This window comes from Halichondria panicea, chromosome 15 (assembly GCF_963675165.1).
Source record: "Halichondria panicea chromosome 15, odHalPani1.1, whole genome shotgun sequence".
Taxonomy (NCBI): Eukaryota; Metazoa; Porifera; class Demospongiae; order Suberitida; family Halichondriidae; genus Halichondria; species Halichondria panicea.
In genome coordinates, this window is record NC_087391.1 from 1323819 (window position 1) to 1345072 (window position 21254).

The 21254-nt window shown below is 41.3% G+C and overlaps 4 protein-coding genes across 4 annotated transcripts; 1 reads left to right on the forward strand and 3 right to left on the reverse strand.

Moving 5' to 3' along the window:
- Positions 1-128: 128 nt before the first annotated feature.
- Positions 129-3825, reverse strand: LOC135348903 (serine/threonine-protein phosphatase PP1-beta catalytic subunit). The gene is made up of 7 exons (XM_064547287.1): positions 3531-3825; positions 2940-3071; positions 2101-2331; positions 1691-1795; positions 1161-1384; positions 788-922; positions 129-449 (listed from the first exon to the last, which is right to left on the reverse strand). The coding sequence occupies exons 1-7, from the start codon at positions 3583-3585 to the stop codon at positions 354-356; spliced, it is 978 nt and encodes a 325-aa protein (XP_064403357.1). The 5' UTR covers positions 3586-3825; the 3' UTR covers positions 129-353.
- A 58-nt stretch (positions 3826-3883) lies between these two features.
- LOC135348850 (proton-coupled folate transporter-like) lies at positions 3884-9964 on the forward strand. The gene is made up of 4 exons (XM_064547208.1): positions 3884-5091; positions 5342-5425; positions 8527-8683; positions 9767-9964. The coding sequence occupies exons 1-4, from the start codon at positions 3942-3944 to the stop codon at positions 9873-9875; spliced, it is 1500 nt and encodes a 499-aa protein (XP_064403278.1). The 5' UTR covers positions 3884-3941; the 3' UTR covers positions 9876-9964.
- Positions 9965-9980: 16 nt separating this feature from the next.
- On the reverse strand, positions 9981-18282 carry LOC135348767 (neurogenic locus protein delta-like). Its single transcript, XM_064547084.1, has 12 exons — positions 18130-18282; positions 17498-17809; positions 16884-17190; positions 16652-16706; positions 16259-16317; positions 15199-15461; positions 14492-14902; positions 13961-14314; positions 12616-12772; positions 11751-11816; positions 11428-11580; positions 9981-11003 (listed from the first exon to the last, which is right to left on the reverse strand). Exons 1-12 carry the CDS (start codon positions 18181-18183, stop codon positions 10216-10218), a joined length of 2979 nt encoding a protein of 992 aa, XP_064403154.1. The 5' UTR covers positions 18184-18282; the 3' UTR covers positions 9981-10215.
- Positions 18283-18294: 12 nt separating this feature from the next.
- On the reverse strand, positions 18295-21186 carry LOC135348908 (mitochondrial basic amino acids transporter-like). The gene is made up of 4 exons (XM_064547296.1): positions 20972-21186; positions 20641-20684; positions 20150-20230; positions 18295-19131 (listed from the first exon to the last, which is right to left on the reverse strand). Exons 1-4 carry the CDS (start codon positions 21045-21047, stop codon positions 18388-18390), a joined length of 945 nt encoding a protein of 314 aa, XP_064403366.1. The 5' UTR covers positions 21048-21186; the 3' UTR covers positions 18295-18387.
- Between the last annotated feature and the right edge of the window lie 68 nt (positions 21187-21254).

Consider the following 21254-nt stretch of genomic DNA (forward strand, 5'->3'; position numbering starts at 1 on the left):
TGCTAGAGAATAGAACTTAGCTACAAACTAATGTGTATTAGCCATTTCAAATCCGCATGGTTTTCAGTGAGCATCAACTAAGGTAGTTTTAGGGGCTCATCTGTCTCTCCCCCTTTATTATTTGCAACTCAGACTCAATACATAAGATAACAGGGAGCAGTGCACAATTGTGTAGTAAAAAAACAGGACAAAAAATATATCGCAGAAGGAGCATTTATAATTATTTCAAGTCATACCTAACGCTATACAGTACATACTACTTGTGAACGTCACAGTACAGAATTATAATTATACATAATGAAAAAACGTCTACCATTAGAACACTATGGGGCATGCGTCATTTGGAGGTGATCCTAGGTTTTATTAGAGGCTGCTTTGGTGGTGATGGGTCGACCCGAATTCAGGCCGCAATACTGATATTTGGCTTTCTTCTCAGAAGGCTTCAAAATCTGCAGAGAATAGAGAAAGAGATACCGAGTAATCTTGGTCTTAATCAAAACTTAAGTGCGGCATGTACTCTTTCCATAAAACAATAAAACACTTGAAAAAGGTGCACAAATTGCACAAACTACACGGCATGAAAAAGCATCACTGATTGGACCCTAAGCCACTCTAGGTGTAGTTTATTCTTCATTAACCTGGCTGTATTATAAAAGATGACCTTCTTATAGGTATATAGGTCAAAGGATGATCGATGATTCGATGATAACCAAGCTACGTAGAATTGACTACAGTACATATTAACTGGAAAAAAGCTCAGAAAGATCAATTAAGCTCGTGCACTCACCTGGAATGAGCACATGAGGCTAGAGTCCACACTCATCATCCCACCCGCGTTGTCATAGTCACCACAGTAGTTGGGTGCTGAGAACAGAGTCACCAGCTGCCGTCGTGCGAAGAACTCGTAGCCATCCTCAACCACCTGAAATAGTGAGAGAATATCAAATGTTTAGAGGAGCAGGCCCCCTTTTATTTTGTTACGGTCATGTGATCTTTTAACCATCTTTCTCCCACACACACTGTACACATTACAGCCCATGACTACTGGCATGTCAAAGGCACAACTGTCACAGTTTATTATAAGTATGCAACAGACAGATGCTGTAGTGGGGTTCTACTGTATACAGAGTAGAATGCACATGCAGTGTATCCACACTGACCTGATGTGCTCGACATATCAAGTCTAAATCGTGACGATTGAGGAACTTTGTGACAATATCAGACCCAAAGGTGAAGGACACTCCTCTGTCGTTTTCCCCCCAGCCCTGAATGTCTTTGTCTGGGTCTGACCACAATAGGTCACACAGGAGGCCAGTGTCCGGGACGTCTGTGGGACGAGCTATCGACCGAATCTGGTCAAAATCGTGTAGATCTGGTGACAAACCTGTGGGGGCAATACAAGTAAACACACAACAAAGGAGGCAGCATATGACAGGCATAATAATAAGCTAAAGGATAGCCAATATTATTATAGTATCCATGGGTGACGTTATATGCCCACTGCACAATTCACATATTCATGTAATTACTGTACTCAATTCTTAAAACAGTTCTCAGAACTTGTCAAACTTTCAAGAATATACATGTAAGTCCTAGTTTAAAGGTACGAGGGTGAAACTTTATCCCCTCTGAATCACAAAACAAAACACCATAATTATTACGTGATATTGAGAAGTGACCTATAACTTACCACCATGGCAACAAAACACTTTGTCATCGACGAGTGCAGCCACTGGCAAACTGTTGAAACAGTCCGTGAAGGTCTTCCACAGCCTCACATTGTACCGTCTCTTGCCTGCAAAATAAATCCATGGTTACACTACTTGTACAACAGATACAGAAATGCACAAACAGAAAAGCATAAACTCAAAGTTACTCCCTTTGTGGAGTACAAACATGCAAGTCTACAGCCTCGTATTCTTCTAAACATTGATCCCAAACACACATATTTGATAAAAACATAACATGTTGATGCTCTCAAAGAGCAGAATACAAGTTTACTTTTGAAATTGAAAAAATCTAGACTCAAGTTACATGTATGGGCAATCAAGCGGCACCTAACAAAAGGTAATTATGTAATCGCATCATGCCGTCTCTTACACTCATCAAAGAACCCATAGATCCTATTGATGCTGGCACACTCATGGTTTCCTCTGAGGAGGAAGAAATTCTCCGGATACTTGATCTTATAGGCCAATAGCAGACAAATGGTTTCCATGCTCTGTTTGCCTCGGTCCACATAGTCGCCCAAGAAGAGGTAGTTGGAATCGGGAGGGAAGCAACCATACTCAAACAGTCGCAGCAGATCAGTGAACTGACCGTGAATGTCTCCTGGGGGGGGGGGGGGAGGGGGAGGGGGAGGTAAAGAGGAAGTTTTGATAACAACATTTTCGTTTCTTATTTAGAGATACGGTAAATAATACAAAGGTCTATAGCAATGCATGTTATTCCATACAATGTTATTGTAATAACATAGGGATTATGTGTATATGAGACAATTGTACGGTACTAGTTACTAAGCTAATCGCATGTTGTCCTATTATTCACTGTGATGCGTACAGTGATTAATCGCGTACCAGTAATCGCACGTCGTCAAGGCAGTAATTGCACGTCGTCATTAACGACGTGCAATTACTGCCTTGACGACAGCACGTTTGAATAACGGCCGCGGCTAATTTTTTACTGAAACTGCAGCTAAAAATGTCCTTAAAACTGCATCACAAACGATGTGTGTGTGTGTGTGTGTGTGTGTGTGTGTGTGTGTGTGTGTGACTATAGCTACACGTACCATACGTACACAACATCAGATTATGTAGCAGATAAGATACAATAATTATGCTGTACAAGTACAAGTACATGTACACAAGTATCCCCACACAAAGACACATCCAGGCGCAAGCATACACAATGAAGATGAACACTGCCTGCCCGCTCCTCACCACATATCTTGAGGGGTGCCTCGAGTTCCAGCAGGATCGGTTGACTCAGAAATATCTCACTGGACTTAAGACAAAGATTACGTACCTCATTCTCTGTCAGCTGCACTGTCTTAATGGTTTTTGAGCCACGAACTAAAAGGTGTGTGCGGTAGTGATGTATTAAGAGTGTTGCTGGGGTAAACACGTTTTGATAACTTTGACAGTATTCTCAAGCAAAACAGAAAACAAAACAGCACAACAGTACGTGAACTTGTTATTTTTGAAACGAATACGTTGCATTACATCAAATGGACCTCTACCATTTAAATTTCTCCAACGTGTGTACCTTATTACCTTCCTAGGGGGTGGGGCATTCATCACAGGGGGTCTTAATCAGATGAGTACTATATTAGCAGCGGTGTATTAGATATTTGGTCAGACGATAACAAGTACGAGTGTGGCTTGATATAGTAAAAGTCACTTACAAAGGACACCTCCCAGGCACAGTGAGCCAGGTGCACTAGCTCTTGCTGTGTACCCTTTGAGTATTTATACACTAGCACTATGTCTTTTGAAATGTCAAATACATACTTTATAATCCTATGAGCTGACCTTCTAACAGCCTTTCAATGATACTGTCCAGATCCAGTTCTAATTCATCAGCCATCTCTCACTAATTAGCAAATTGAGGGGTGGAAATGTTTGTCAAACAGTTTATGATATTCAAAGCTTCTTGCCGACTTCTCAGAGTGCTCTCCGTCCCATAGAGTGTCCACTCTTCTTTAGTAAGGTATGTGATGGTATCACAGTCGCTCAAAACTCACTACAACACACTTTACAGTGGCAGATCACAACGTCCAGAAGCAGTAGGTTAAAAAAACAACATCAATCACATCCGTTAACGACCACACCCTCTTTCATTAATTATGGGCGGAGCTCATCACAACCTCAACCGGCCACGTGAGTTGCATCATGGTAATCTGAAAACAGTGGCTCTAGGTTAGCTAGCCTGTAGAGTTAAAGATGTCTAAATGCTTGCAGCAAGCGTGGAGGGTACTCCACCAACCCAGAGTCTATTTCACAGTGGAGCCAGTCCTTCTAGTCTTCATGTTTGCTCAGTTCCTCTCGTACTCAGCCCTGCAAGTGTTTCTCCACACTAGGATTTGTGATGGCAATGCCAATTGTACAATAAGGCACACAAACAGCACACCATGCAGCAACATATCAGATTCGGTGCAAGAGCAGCTACAAGAAGATACCTCACATTGGATATTGTATATCAACGTTGTAACTGGATTGCCCACGGTTCTCCTGTCAGTAATCTATGGCAGTACTTCTGACATTGTTGGGAGAAGGCTATTCATTGCACTTCCTACAGTGGGTGCACTCTTGAACACAGCTGTTATTCTATTGGTCATTTACATCCCAAGCACACCCCTTTACGTTCTTCTAGTAGGGGCTTTATGCACCGGTGTCTATGGCAACTACTCCGTCTTGAATTTTGCAGCCTACTCATACGTTTCAGATGTGAGTGCTAGTCCGGGAAGAACTCGACAAATTGGGATACTGGAATCAATGACATATCTCGGAGCAACTCTTAGTCTGTTAATAGGCGGAGTGTGGGCACAGAAAACAGATTCGTTTTTGGGCCCGTTTTGGTGCATTTTTGGCTGTTACATTTGTGTGCTGTTGTATACAACAGTTGCTCTACCAGAATCCCTCCACCTCAACACACATAGCAACAGGAGGTCTCGCTTGAGTGGACAGGTGCAATACTACCATGGCAACAACTATAACAGCAAGCTACGGAAATGTGGTCGTCATATGAAAGCAGTAGGAGTCAATTTGCTGCAATTCTTAAAACTTCTCTTCACCAACTGGAAACTAGCTGTATTAATTATAACCTTTTTTGTTGTTGAGATTAATTTTCTTGGGATTACAGATGTAGTCATTATTTATTCGCTTGGAAAACCGCTCTGCTGGAACTTTGATCTGGTTGGCTATTTTCTCGCGGCAAAAGTGCTCATGAACGGTGCTGCCTGTCTATTGATTCTCCCTATTCTGGCGTACTTTAAGGTACACGATAGTATCATTGTCCTAGTCGGTCTAATATCAGGTGCTGCTGCATTGGTTACCATGGGAGTAGCCACCCAGAACTGGACCATGTACATTGGTGAGTTCTTACTAATAACAGCACCATTAACTCATTATAAGGTCACCCTAATAGCTAAATTTTCCACATGTAAGGTACCTTGTTGTAATGTAGTTATTACAAGGTGCTTCACTTTGCATTACATGTGTACAATAGCGGTACACTCCTGACAATAGTGATGTACATTTCATTGTGCTCTGAATGGCTGTAAATGGTAGTACAGTACTGTGTGAAGTTGCCATAATTATGACACCTGTGTTGTTCAATGCAGTGCCTGTGATAGGAGCCCTAAGGGGATGTGTGGTGCCTTGCCTGAGGTCCATGCTCTCAAAAGTAGTTACAAGTGAAAAACTGGGTGAGTCAAGTGTGGTTTTGATGATGTTGACAACAGGAGCAGATTACAGCTCCTGATAACCATACAATGTAGCTTGTGGTAGATTGATAGTCCAATGTCCATTCACTACAGTTCATTTAGTCTAGAGAGTAGATTACCACAAATGTGTGAGTAGTTGTACTTAAATGTAAATATCTTTTGATTGGAGCATTTCTAAGAAATGTTGTTGATACCTATGTGTAGATGAATGACTGAACTACAACATATCCAAAAATGTTTTCATGGAAACATAAGGTGGTGGGTTTGTGGTGATTAATAGAACAACAGCAAATTGTTATAGTGGGTAATCTGTTAGAGTAATAAAACAGTAATCTTGTACAGCTAAGGTCCTAGACTTCATCACATAATTGTTCAATGGTTTGGGTATCCTGGCCATCCCTTTATGGGTGTTACAAATGTTCACAGTGTTTATAATTCATGATTTACTGGTTTTCAGGTACACTTTTGGTTAGAGTAATAACTTTTGAAAAATTAATAGCTTAGCTTTCAAATTTCTGTAGTAAGTTTACAGATAAAAGGGCTACATTTTGATACCAAGAACATCCTATAATGCTTATTCCATTGCTGAGATAACACTGAAAAGCTACATAATTTACTATTTTCTACTGTTTTGATGACATCAGCAGCTGCAAACCACAAACCAATGATACTTTAATCAACCACACAATCATGTAATTAGAGTGGGCGTACAGTTATTGTACGCCCACTTACGTGGTTAATTAAAGTGTCATCGATTTGTGGTTAGCAGCTTGTGATGTCATCAAAACAGTAGAAAATAGTAGAATATGTAGTTTTTCAGTGATATCTCAACAATGGAATAAGCATAGAGGATGTTCTTGGTATCAAAATGTAGCCCATTTATTTGTAAACTTACCAGATAACTTTTAAAGCTAAGCTATAAAATGTTCAGAAGATATTACTCTAACCAAAAGTGTACCTAAAAACCGGTAAATCATGAATTATAGACACTGTGAGCATATGTAAGACCCATAAAGGGATGGCCAGGATATCTAAACCATTAAACTATTGTGTGATAAAAGTCTAAGACCTTAGCTGTTTAAGGTTAGTGTTTTATTATGGGGGGTGATCAGTGCCAAAACCTCCAGTTCTTTTTATTTAGTACTAAAATTATTTGCATGGTAAAGTTCTACATACAAATGACACGCTCTCTCTTATTTGCATGGTGAAGTTCTACATACAAATGATACTCTCATTTGCATGGTGAAGTTCTACATACAAAATTAATGACACTCTCTTATTTGCATGGTGAAGTTCTACATACAAATGATACTCTCATTTGCATGGTGAAGTTCAACATACAAATGACACGCTCTCTCTTATTTGCATGGTGATTTTCTACATACAAATGATACTCTTATTTGCATGGTGAAGTTCTACATACGAATGAAAGTTCTACATACAAATAACGCTGCATGGCAAATGATAAGCTTTGACAATGACACTCTCAATTGACTTGAAACCACTCCCATTTTCATCTAAGGAAGGGCTCGGATGAAAAAGGGAAGGTTGGTTGGAGAACAAACCACTAACTACATAATGTGTGCATGGGTGATCCCAGACCGTCAGAAATGTATTTTATACTCGAGGCTATATATATACGTAGCAACAGAAATAGTATACATGCGTGAGTGGTGAGTGGGGGCACGCGAGTTGTTAGGACTTGTGGGAGCGTGACATTCTTCACGCATGCCCCTAGGACAACTGTACAAATATAGCGGCATATATGCAGGGGAGGACACAATTAACATTATATAGTATAGACGGACATTTTAATTAACATATCATCGTTATAACTACATGTTGGACACGCCCGCTCATGTGGCAATCCTTTTTGGTCACATAAGTGGGCGTGTCCAGTAACGGAGTTAAAAATTAAAGATTACTCTCTCTCCCCTGAGCCTTTTCTTAGGTTCCAGTCTAGCAAATTCACTATGCAAATGCGAGAGTATCATTTGTATGTAGAACTTCACCATGCAAATGAGAGTAATCATTTTGTATGTAGAACTTGTCTTCACCATGTAAATGAGAGTATCATTTGTATGTAGAACTTCACCATGTAGCCTCGACTCCAGCCCCTTTCTCAGCGGCTTGGAATCGAGGCTATTCACCATGCAAATGAGAGTATAATTTGTACGTAGAACTTCACCGTGTAAACGTGAGTATCATTTGTATGTAGAACTTCCGTGCAAATGAGAGTAGTATCATTTGTATGTAGAACTTCACCATGCAAATAAGAGAGAGCGCCGTCATTTGTATGTAGAACTTCACTATGCAAATGATTTTAGTACTAAATAAAAAGAGCGGAGGTTTTGGCACTGATCACCCCCCATATTTTATTACTCTAACGGATTACCCACTATAACAATTTGCTGTTGTTCTATTAATCACCACAAACCCACCACCTTATGTTTCCATGGAAACATTTTTGGATATGTTGTAGTTCAGTCATTCATCTACATATGGGTATCAACACCATTTCTTAAAAATGCTCCAATCAAAATATATTTACATTTAAGTACAACTACTCACACATTTGTGGTAATCTACTCTCTAGACTAAATGAACTGTATATCTTATGCACCCACAGCCCAAAATCTACCTAGTAGGGAACTCTTCACTAGAATGCTAGCTATTAGTAGCTGCAAGAGTGAGAAAAGAGACTGAAAAAAGCTGCACCATATAGCAGCCATTAATTACATTTTGGCATCCTTTTTAGCAACCATCATGGTTGATCATTTTGCCCCAGATTCCCCATGCAGCATATTAAATGTTGCACGCCAATGTTCAGGTGCCTCTACCAAGGCATCAGCACCCGCAGTGCTTTCATTAGTGTTTGTAGTACCAGAAAGAGTTCTAGATCATAAATTTTAATGAATTAGTGTCGTACGTTGTTGTGAACTGTAGAAGTGTAGAAGATTTTAAGTCACTATACCTATAAACTCTTTTAGCATTATGAACAAGATAGTTTGTCACCTCTCATGTATACCCCCATACATCTCACACATCACACAATACACTCCCCTCCCCTCCCCTCCCCACAGGAGTGATGTTCTCTGGTGTTAGTGTAATCGAGGCCGTGTGCACCCTACTAGCATCAGTGATCTACAACGCCCTGTTCCCAATCACCGTGAAAATCCATCCCGGACTCTGTTTCTTTATCATGGCCGCCTCCCTCGTCGTTCCATTCATTCTCATCTTGTGAGTATATCACTGTGTGTATAATTAAGAGCGTGTAAAAATAGAGAGGACGTGCAACAGACCATCGACCCTACGTGCGAGCAAAACCAACTATGTACTGTATACACAAAATCTATTAATAGACTGTACTTTTCCACCACCCCCTTTAGTTTTTGCTCACAAGCTGTTGCATGCCCTCTCTCTACGCCCTTGGTCTAGTATTATAGTGTCCAACAATCTAGGCTCTCACTAATAATATATATTTTGCATATCATGCTAAGGAAGCTAGGAATCGTTCATAACTCGGGGATATTGGGAGTGCAGGATTAGTGTCTGCTGAACTGTGAACTGTGACATAGTTTGAGAAAGAAGCGTGGCCCTAATTAAGAATTAGCGCTAATTATAATTTATGCCTGACATAGTATTATCAAGGGCGTATGAAGAGAAGAGGGCATGCAACTCACAATGTATGCTGTGTGTGTGTCATATTATTGATGAGTCAACAGGATATGTTATATATTTAGCCAACCGCCCACTAGAGGAGGTTGGTCACGATTAATTAAGATTCACGTGAGCTTATGTTTTCTGTGTAAAAACTCCAAACCGCTGAGTTGGCACTTTTTATCTACTTTCTTCCATTAGCTCGTTTATCTCTCTTGTATAACATCTCCTGTTAGTTATGAGTCGTAGTAGTTTAACACTATGATTGCTATACCTGCTACATCAAGACAGGAGTCAAAGAAACGAAGGATTTGCAGCAGCAACTCAAAGTTTGTAGTTTCTGGCTTGTTGCTTCTAGTACGTAGTGTCACTGAGCATTGTTAGCATCTTTTACTATTATACTAGTATAGAGAGCTACAAATCTGCAGTATATGTTATAGCTTAGCTACTTTCTCTGTAAGTTTCCGTATATCTTCACCGTGCACGCACAAAAACAGTGCACATGCAATGCATTCTTTACTATTTTAGACATAAGATCCCGCCCATTTATAACAGGATAGATTAATTGTAGTTGCATGCCCTCTTCTCTTCATACGCCCTTGGTATTATCACGTATTATGTATATGCATACGTGTACATATTGCTTTTACCTGGTTTATACAGGTCATTGCACCTGGCTCGAAATAAGCCTGCGAGTTGCTGCTCTCATGTAAATGTTACCCATGGTAACCAGGAGAGGGTGGAAAGAAAGCCACTGCTGGCCACTAACTAATAAACTTTTGAATCTACACTCAACTCTATTTATCACAATGCGAATTCCTGCACTTGCAGTTTTCTGAATCTGTTTCTTCTTGAGTTTTGTCACAATCACTATAAATCAGCACTGCTTGAATATTTAATAATTTTTAGCCATGCACACAACACATAGACACATGCAATTGTAACACACACACACACACACACACAGTAATTAAGACAGTAAAATTTAAAATTAAGGCCAACTTGTTACAGCACTCGAGCTTGTAACTGTATTGTAAAATGTGCCATGCTGAGTAAAAAGTAAAATAAATTAATTTTGCAAACTTGAAAATAATTGTTAGTTCATTAGGGGTTTAGCTAAACTCGTAAGGGTTCTCTTTAACAGCGGGAATCTCGTGTTCCGAGACGGTTTCCTGTGGTGTAGTCTTCTTTTTCTTCTCACTTTTTGCTTCCTCCTTCAACGAGGCAAATGCAGTCATCGGGGGCAACATGGCGTAATCGTCACCCCTCACACTTGGGGCCATTGTTAGCTCAGGGGCAGCTCCACGACTGGGGGAAAGAACGTACGGATTTTCAACGGATGGTGGCACTTCAGCAGTACTAGCAAGGCTCCCAGCTGACTTCTGCTTGTTAATGGGTGGGGCAGGTGCCAGACTATCGTACTTTCCAGACTTTATAAAAGAGGACTCTTTGGCTGGAGTTTTTTCTGTTAGACTATCGTATTTTCCAGACGTCACAAAGACAGGTTGTTGGCCATTTTGAAGTGCAGGTATTGTCTCGTAGTGTCCATTGCTAGCACCTGTAACAGGGAGATACGAAACATTATCGGTCAAATACACACCGCTCGAGTTTCTGGGTGGAACATTTGGTGCTTGGTATCCACCACTCTTCTCCAGGGCAACTTGCGAGAGTGCGTACATGGGATTCTGTAATGGGCCGAGGTTGTCTTCATTTGAAGAAGATGAATCTCCGAGTCGTTCGTAAGTAGGATCGTTTCTATGGGTGGGGCTTTCGACTCTGGGGGTGGTGGTCCCATAGGCAGAGCGTAGAGTTCCTGATACGTTGCTAAGGAGCGTGCTGGTGCCGAGGTAGAGAGGGTTATGTTGGGCAGCGTTCCGAGGAAGTGTCTGATAGTCGGACTCTGTGGGGGGTAGGAAGAGATACGTAGTTTCAAAAAACAAGATGACTTAAGAGCAGCGTGGTTCGTTGTAACATTTTGATACCGCTCTGAAGAAAAATAATGCCAACTACAAAATAAAAGACCCCCTAGGCACCAAATGCACTGTTTGCATGTGTACACACTAACTCCGCAACAATGGCCATCCCGTGTATAATAGCTAAAACTTTTGTTCCCAAAGTGTGTCCGTTATAATTATAAGTAATGTAGATGGGGGACGGGGCAGTCCATAACAAGAAATGCACATGTACAAAACATGTGAATATTGCGCTCAATAAGACGAAACCTACATAAACTGTACATCACATGACAAGCGTACGGTGTACATAATGTACATGTAGGCTTTAATTAGCTACTGCATGCCGTACATGTATATTAGAGCCCTGACCTGTCTCAGTCTCTTTGACGGACAGACAGCAGGCACAGAACCGGACACAGCAGACAATAATGGCAATAACGAGCAGTAGGAGGAGAACGGCACCCACCAACCCTCCAACCACTCCACCAATCACGATCACGTTGTCAGGGGTGGTATTGTTGCCTGGAGGATATAATAGTTGGCAATGTTAGGTCAAAACATCCATAGCCACACAGTGAAATCAATTTGTTGCATGACGAACACTGTATTCTAAATCTATTCTAAATCGCTAACAACATTTTTAGAATTACATTTTGGAATCTAAGGATGTCTCCTGGAATCTAGAGACCTACCTGTACCTATGGCAGCACCCGGGTCAATGATGGATGGAGTACACCCACTGAATGGTGTGGTTGAACCTGAAAGGTGAATGAATGAATACATTACATACATGTATACATGCATAATAATTATGGTACTACATGTATAATGTCACAATCACATAAGTACGGTGGCCCTGAGTGCTACTCCAGTTGGTAGTTGGCAGTTGGTAGTTGGCAGTTGGTAGTTGGTAGTTGGCAGTTGGCAGTTGGTAGTTGGCAGTTGGCAGTTGGTAGTTCGCAGTTGGGAGTTGGCAGTTGGTAGTTCGTGACCTTTAAACTTTGCAGTTAGCAAATGTTGTATATAGATCTTTGCACTGCCTCTAATCTTTTAACCATAACTTTAAATAGCCTCAATAGAATCTAAAAGTGCCATGCAAAACCTGTTTCTATAATTCCCCCCTCCCTGCTGGGATCTGGGAATATAGGTACATGAGGATTAGACTTGAAATGATCTCCCTACCTAGATGTGTACATATAAGATTAATATTACCGTCTTAGACTTAGGCCAGCTAGATATTGGTGCCAGTATCATAATTTAAAAGCAGGCTAATTATTGTTGCAAAGTTTAAAGGTTACGAACTGCCAACTACCAACTGCCAACTACCAACTGCCAACTGCCAACTACCAACTGCCAACTACCAACTCCCAACTGCGAACTACCAACTACCAACTGCCAACTACGTGCTTGAACTATCAAGTAGCAACTGCGAACTACCAACTACGCATTTGAACTATCAAGTATGAACTACCAACTAGAGTAGCGCTCAGGGCCACCGTACATAAGTGTATGTTTAAGCTAATAACATGTATACATTTTTCTGCAGTCAACACTTACTCTCCGCTAAAATAGTGCAGTCCTCACAGATGTAACTGTTGTCCTCGATGACGCACCCTTGACCCCCACCGCAAGGGAATGCTTCACACGGATTGAACGAGGTCTCACATTGCTGCCCGGTGAAGAGCGAGGGACACTCACACGTGTACGTCGTTAGCTGTGTGTGTGTGTGTGTGTGTGTGTGTATGTTGGTTGTGTACTATGTGTGAACAGTGTAGGGGTCAGGTTTGTACTGTATGAACTGTGTGTGAAAAGCTTACGTAGGTTATAGGTTTGTACTGCGCACGAACATGTGTATGCGGGGAGGGGGGGTTTTGTAAGAAGTGTAGGGGTTAAGGTATGCACTGTAGATGGTGTGTAGGGGTAGAGCATACTAGAAGAGGATAATCACATTACGTGGTTACATCAGAGCCATCACTGGTAACCGTACAAGCACTCATTGTTTGTAAACAGATTGCCTAAGGTGCACAATGACATGCATGCCTGTATACAAACACATCTAGTTGCTAGGCCTTCTCTTTAGCAATGTACATCATCTTAATTATAGTGATTCACAGTGATTCACACAAAAACATGAGGAAATAGCATTTAAGATGATGAGGAAATAGCATAATATGGGTGCCGTTTGTGTCAAAATATTGAAATAAAAACACAAGGTTTTGGTGGTATTTAGTACACAACTGAGGGTATTTACTAAACAACTGGGGATATTTAGTAAATGTCTGTGGGTATTTACTAAACAACTGAGGGTATTTAGCAAACGACTGAGGGCATTTAGTGAATGACTGAGAGTACTTTAGCAAATGGCTGAGGGGATTTAGCAAATAATGGAAGGCATTTGAGTCAAGGTCAACACTAGGCGTTTGTCTACTCCTCTTAACAGAGTGTGAATTCATCTGGGCACAGTAGAGCTCTAGCTATAGCTACAGAATTCTAGAAGAAGTCGTGCACACTGTGCATGCGCACAACCTTGTGCCCTGCACACCTCCCTAATACCAGGAGCAGATTACAGATTACAGATTACAGATTAGTCAGTTGTTTAGTAAATACCCTCAGTCCTTTGCTAAATACCCTCAGTTGTTTAGTAAATACCCTCAGTCCTTTGCTAAATACCCTCAGTTGTTTAGTAAATACCCTCAGTCCTTTGCTAAATACCCTCAGTTGTTTGCTAAATACCCTCAAATGTTTAACTAAAACCTTGTGTTTTTATCATCAGTATTTTGACACAAACGGCACCCCATAATAGCACACTATGCACAACATAACACATTGTATGTATTCTTGTAACAGGCAGGAGATGTTCACCCACTTGTGCAAAATCTTATAATACAGGTGTTTGGCTCACCCCATCCACGCAGGTCCCTCCATTGAGACACACGTCGGGACTGGTGCAGTAGTCTATGTCCATATCACACTCCACTCCAGTGAACCCAGTGAAACAAGAGCAACTGAAATCATTGAAACTCCTAGTACAGTTCCCATTGTTACAAGGGTGTGGTTCGCAAAGGTCCACCTCTTCATCGCACAGAGTTCCCGTGTAGCCCGATCTACAGTGACAGGTGAAGTTTCCGGGACCGTCCAAGCATGACAGTGTGTTGTTCTCAACACAGTTGGCAGTGAGGCATTCGTTGATATCTATCTCACAGTTGGTGCCTTGGAAACCATTCGGACAGCTGCAGTTGTAGTAGCCCTCACCGTTCTGTAGGACATTAATATACATTGTATTATTATTGCAATACACAAGCATCACACCAGTATTTCTGATCACACTTAATCTTGCAAATTAATACATGCATGTGGTGTACACAGCAGATTGTATTAAATTAGCACGTACACCACTTTTATAATTATACATACATGTATTACTCCGACTCACTGTGCAAGTTCCTCCATTGCGACAGAGGCCAGGGGTGGAGGCACACTCGTCTATGTCGGAGTCACAGTCCAAGCCAGTGTACCCAGAGGGGCAGACACACGTGTATCCAGGACCACCCACCACATCCACACACATACCTCCGTTCTGACACGGCATCGGCTCACAGGCATCAACATCCACTTCACAATTGTCGCCAAAGAAGCCCTCAGGGCATTCACATATGTAGCCGTTTGGACAGAAGACAAAGTTCGGATTTGTTGGGTCTGAGAGGATTGGTCCGGTAGGTGTGCAGTCAGTGCAGCTGCCTTGTACACAGGGAGGAGTGGGAGAGCATTCATTGATGTTGGTGTTGCAGGTAGAGCCAGTCCAGCCTGTCATACAGGTGCAGTTGAATGTGCCTGGACCAGTGGCCTGTGGGAGTGTGTGTGCGTGTGCGTGTGCGTGTATTATGTGTGTGTGTGTGTGTGCGCAGGAGTTAAGTGACTATATACATTATATGACTTGATAGAACGTGGGTTAAATGAAATGGTGCAGCAAACAATAGCATACTTTTATGGAGGCTCAATGATAACTGTACTCTTTAATAGGACCATGCAGCTATTAACAATACCTACACACACACTTCAGAGTCACAAGATACTGATCGTAGATCTAGAATTAATTTTTTGATTAGAACCATCTATATAATGCGCCATGCAGTTACTAACCGTACAAGTTCCTCCATTCTGACAAGGTAGTGGTGCATCAGCATCAACGACACATGCATCCACTTCCTCTGAACAGGTGTCTCCGGTATAGCCTGAGGGGCACGTGCAGGTGTAGTCATTGGAGCCGGCATTGTTACAAGTGGCATCGTTGGCACAGGGCGAGGTGTGTCCACATACATCATCGTCATTCTGACACAGAAGTCCCGAGTAACCTTGGATACATTCACACTCTCCGGGTACAGTACAGGTGGCTCGATCAGCAGCTGTAGAGGAGAGAAAACAATATAATAGTAGGTTTGTTGCTTTATAGAGTGCAAAGATGTACATGTACATCCCCCCTTTGATTATAAATATGGACACCTGGAACAAGGTTTTGGCTGTTGTATACAGGTGGCCTTTGTTAAAGGGTTGTTTTGCACACACATTTGGGACCTGGCCTTATATTATATCACAGTTGGCCGCCGTTAATTCTATTGTAAAAACAAAAAACACATTCAGACTAGCTACATATACAAAATACTTGATCTATATTGGTGTGGAATTGACTATTTTTGCAAGCAGAGCTTATACAAAACGGGTGGTTAAGTTTTGCTATTGACATGTAGAGTATAATTTATGATATCATTGTTTACACTGAGATTTTAAAATGCACATCATTCGTGAATCTAATTAGCTGGTGGCAATTTAGTATCAGGTGATGATCTAAACAAGGACTGTGATATTTTGTATTGTGTGATCAACATGTTGTAAAGAAAACAAACACATAGGCCACCACCCACAGCTGCTAGAGCTGACCAACTAGTGAAAATACGTGTAGTCAGCAAAGTTTGCTAAGATACGGGGTTTGTGACTGTGATGGTCCCAGCTCTGAATAATTATTGTGGTTATTATTATATTGTGGTTATAACTCCTACTTGAGATAAGTGCACACACTGCCCACTAACAGATAACACATTCCAACGGTACCAGGTTAAATAAACTTCAAAGCCTTAAAATCACCAAAAGCAGTTGTTATATTTAGCACTGCTTCTGCACTGATCTACTTGAATGATCAACTTACGACAATTTTGATCAAGTATGCACACGTCACAGGCAGTGCCAGTCCAACCAATAGAACAGCTGCACAATACAATTATTAATACAATTATTAATACAGTGCGTGCAATTCAATAAAAGTCAAAACATCATGCTAGCTGCAAGGTGAGTCAATTACGCCGTACTTTAATTAGTAATCAAGCTAGCTTTTTAGTAAATCTTGTGCCATTATTGTATTTTTAGTGACTACCTTGAGCCATAGCTATATTATACACCAGGTATATATACACTGTACAGTCATGTAACAGTTATATATACTTCCTGTACTAATAATAATCCCCTTATCTGCAACTTAACGTTACATATTATATATTTACGGTGGACTCTACAGAGCTCCAGCTCCAACTCTCAAACTCACCTGCAAGTGTTGGGCCCAATGCAGTCACCATTGACACAAGCAGGAGAGCAGCTATCTGTATTGGTGTTTTGGGGAGATTTAGTTTCAAGATGACACCACGACAAGAACACAACAATCATACATTAAAAATCATAAACAGACATATATAAATATCGATGTATTACACACACACACACATACACACGCGCACACACACATGGAACATACGCACACACCACGGACAGTCACTCACTATCAAGACAGTTTGGCAAGCCGGTGTAGCCATCCAAACACACTCTGTTCCCATCATTATCGCAGCTATAGTAACCAGTTGCGTCATTACTTGGGACACATTCTGTGAAACAGTTATCTCCATAGAAATTGTCCAAACACACCACTTGCAGCTGCACTCTCATGGAGACCTTGTTGAAAGTTCCCGTGTAAGTAGCGTCTACTAGACCGTCTGATGGACGTATTGAACTTTGTAAAATAATTCGGTCGACAAGATCGTTGGAAATAACGTCGTAATCCTCGATCTGAATCCTAAAGTCATAGTTAATCTAGGAGAAAATTTATGTGTCAGTTTGAATAATTGTGCCAAGGACAGAGCACGAATTCATTAATTATTTCAAGCTGCCCATACATGTCGGCTGCATAGCTACATGTATACCAGCTAAAATATTTACAATGATCCTCGCCTATGCTGTGTTAACTCTGGGCTGCTGCCAAAAATGAGGTCACCACAATGTCATGCAATCACCTTTAACCGCCTGGCACATAATTAAAATATACTTGACACACCCTAAAACCAAACACTGCATTTGGAGGGACCAATAATAATTATGTAGAATTCGTGTAAAAACTTACAGTCCATGGGATGGCACCACTGGATATCACATCTGTAGCTCTATAGACGATAGGGTTTGAAAAGGCTGTATTGGGTATGAGTGGTTGTCCTAGGGTGAATGTATGTGGAGATCCCACTATATAACTGGACCCAGTGATAGTGCTTCCCAGGACACAGTTAACATTTCCTGGTACCGGGCTCAAGCAGAAACGAAATGTATACTCGCAAGTGGTCTCCCCGATATCACAGCTCAGTCCATTTGAATCCGTATTCGAGGGATTTTGAAAGCTGAGTATTCCAACTTTAAATTGATACCTTGCCTCCACTAGTACCTGCACAGAGAAAGCCATGCAAGCTCACATTGTTGTGTGTACGCGCTGGCGCTTAGTTTGAGCCGTCTTCCGTAATTTTTCTCCTATAGATCTATATGAATTTTGGTACCAGAGAATATCCTCAGGTTATTATCTAATGATCTCATAGACCAATACAGTACTAGGTACTACAATTAAGTATTGTAGATCACTGGCTTCATAACAGAAGCTCCTAGCTAGATAGTGCATACTCATTGCAGCTATTCTCTAGCAGACTAGCTACATGCATTATATACCTGGCCTATTGTATATCTCATGTAGTGAGTGCAATGTATACATACCGTAAATGCAGTGAGAAAAAAGCAGAGAGCTGCAACTAGTCTCATCTCTCCCATCTTTCTTCGCTGTTTCTAACTTTTTTTTCTGTGGTAGATTCCATAAACGATAACAAACTGATTGCCTCATTCCATGGGCGTGCACCAATCTAGTTCGGTAATTAGCCGCACTTGACAAAAACCTTTAAATCATACCATTACAAACACACACATTATTATAATAATTATACAAAATGCATATGAATAAATAAAAAAAAATAGTGCTCAGTTATTGCTGTCTTTCCTCCAGTAGCGTAGTATTAGTACGACTGTGGGAAATGTGACTGCGTTCACAATAAAACCTCTGGCCATCGTTGAATTAAGGCCCCTAAAAAACATCAAGTATCGTCCATAACCTGTTTTACCTCCTTCGTGGAACGTCTTCCTAAAGCAGTCTATTGAATTGGAGTAAATTTCTTTGCCAAACATGCCGTCGACTTGTAGTCTTGATTTGACAACATCCACGGGATATGACATAATCCATGTGTTGATTCCACTTATACCTCCGCAAAGACACAGGGTGACCGGGTGTATGGTGTCTCGATGCTCATTCTTGAAAATCCTCATGGACAAATTGCACAGATAATCGTAGGAAGCAAAATAACAACCAAAACCTGGGACCTCCCTCGCCATGGTGATCAGGGTCCCCTTGTACAGCCCCCGGAGACCCGCCTTCTTGTACACTTGCACAGTAGCGTCCCAGGGATCTTTGTACACCATCTGCGAGTCAACATGGTGGATTTCAAACAGCTGAATCGGATTTGTTTGTGCCTGCATTCTCAGCTTGATGAGCTCAATAGGACAACAGATGAAAGTCTGAAGAGCTCCAGCTATGCCGCCGGCGATGAATGAATTGAGGTAAGTTCGTTCCATTCTTCTCATCATGTTGTGCTGGACTCCAAACACTATAGCATTAATGAAAGCCATCCCAATCATTGGAGAGAACATGCCTTTGTACAGAGCTCTCACCTGCAGATTATGTGTGCAGTATGCATATTTGATATTAGTTAGCAGGTTGTCAGATTTTGAAGTAGAAGGGGAAATATTGTGCTAAAAAAAGGTCAACTACTATTTCAATACCCTGTTACAGTAATTTTTATTGACTGTATGGTCATAGTCAAATGTCATTTGTGCCTGGTCATACTGACTGGACACATGCATGGTAAACGTCCAGTCAATGACCGATGGCAATGTAATATCTAAAACTGCTGTTAGTATGTATGTAACATTGCCGGCTATGGGCACTCAGTCATACAAGTAGTACCTGATATACAAATTTTAGGGGGGGGGAATTGGAGCCAGAGGGGGGATATCTTCCCTTCCCTCCCCTGTATGACACCCTGATATAGCACCTGTAAAACAAATTAACCACGTGCAGTGGAATCCGCCACCTAAATGCCAGGAAACCAGGTCCCAAAATAAACAATTAATGCACACAAAAATCCCTTTGTTCTTTATAACAGCCAAAATTAACTTTGTAAGGTTTCACTTTAGTACTATACAGTAGACTCTCGTTAATTCGGTCACCCTTGGGACCATGCAGCTTGGCCGGAATAGCGAGGTGGCTGTATTTCGGGAAATAGCCGCGGCTCGAAATTAATGACCAATTTTGCACATATACCTCGAGGATAATGAATCATTCTGCTCTCTATTTAAGTCTCTATTTAAGTGTAATCTGCCTAACCACACCCAAAACGTCATATCTGGCCTGTTACATTGAAAATCTTGTTTGGGGCAGCCAGCACTGGCCAGTACACGGAATAGCGAGTGGCAGGGTGAGTTTTGTGCAGTAAACATCTAGCTAGCATTCCGTGCCAAACCAAATGGCCGGTATATCGAGGTGGCCGTACTTCAGAGGGCCGGGATAGTGAGTCTACTGTAGTACATTGTGTATGAGAATAATTCCTTGAATTGCACCATGCATAAACACTAACACAGGCAAGGTGTAAAGTAATCAAGGTGTCTATGATTTGATAACAACACCTACCCCTTCTTTGTTGATGATCTGACTGAAGCAGTTGATGGTACCCTTGTACTTCCGAGGTACAGTATCCAGCTGCATCCTGGCCTGTGCGTGTGTGTGTGTTTGTGTGTGTGTGTGTGTGTGTGTGTGTGTGTGTGTGTGTGTGTGTGTGTGTGTGTGTGTGTGTGTGGGGGGGGGGGGTTGCTCATGATATCATAATGACTACCACATACATAGAGGCAGCTAAGGTACAAAGTAACCGAGCAACAACAACAAAAGCTGGTATTTTGTATGATAAATATCATCAAAGGTATACCATAAACATGAGACTGTGCTCAAAGTAACAATGACAACACATTAATAAAAGTGGAAGCAACCTGAGATCCTAATTTGGCGTAGTCACAAACTAAGATTCCAAAAGGAATTCATCTATATAGTGACTTCATTGTTGTAAAAAGGAATTCAAGAGAAAAATGTGTCCACTTAAATTAATATTAAATCTGATGCTCGCTCACCTTGACCGTGTCAAACGGGTGCCCTGCCACCAAACCAGTGACACCTGTAGAATTAGGGAACTGTTATAACAGACTGGCACACGAGACACTAGGTGTATTCGTACTTCCTATTATAATAGTAATATTAAAATGTTCGCGTCCACACTACCCTATTGAAACGTTTGAGTCCACACTACTATTACTGTACTGCACAGTACTAATAACTTAAACATACAATTGACATGCTAGACTGAAGACATTTGATACTGATTCTATGTATGCCATTTTCTAAGGAAGATAAGCTAGCTCTAGATATGCTAGATGGGGAGATTCCAATTTTACAGAATCTCACCTCCAAACCACCCAGCTACAAAGTCCTGAGCAAAGTGGTGGTCATTCTCAATCTCATCCTTCTCGATCTCATGCATGCCCTGCTGAAGTAGGCTGGCATTTGTTTAGACTCAAGCTTCAACTATAATAAACAGCTCCAGACACAACACACGAGATGCTTGTGATCGTATGGTCGGTCTTTTACTCTCTGTGGTCTGAGAAACGCCCACCTTTAATTAGTTATAATTATACCCCCCACACACCTCCTAACCCACCCATGTGATTAGTCTCGTGATCAGCCTAGC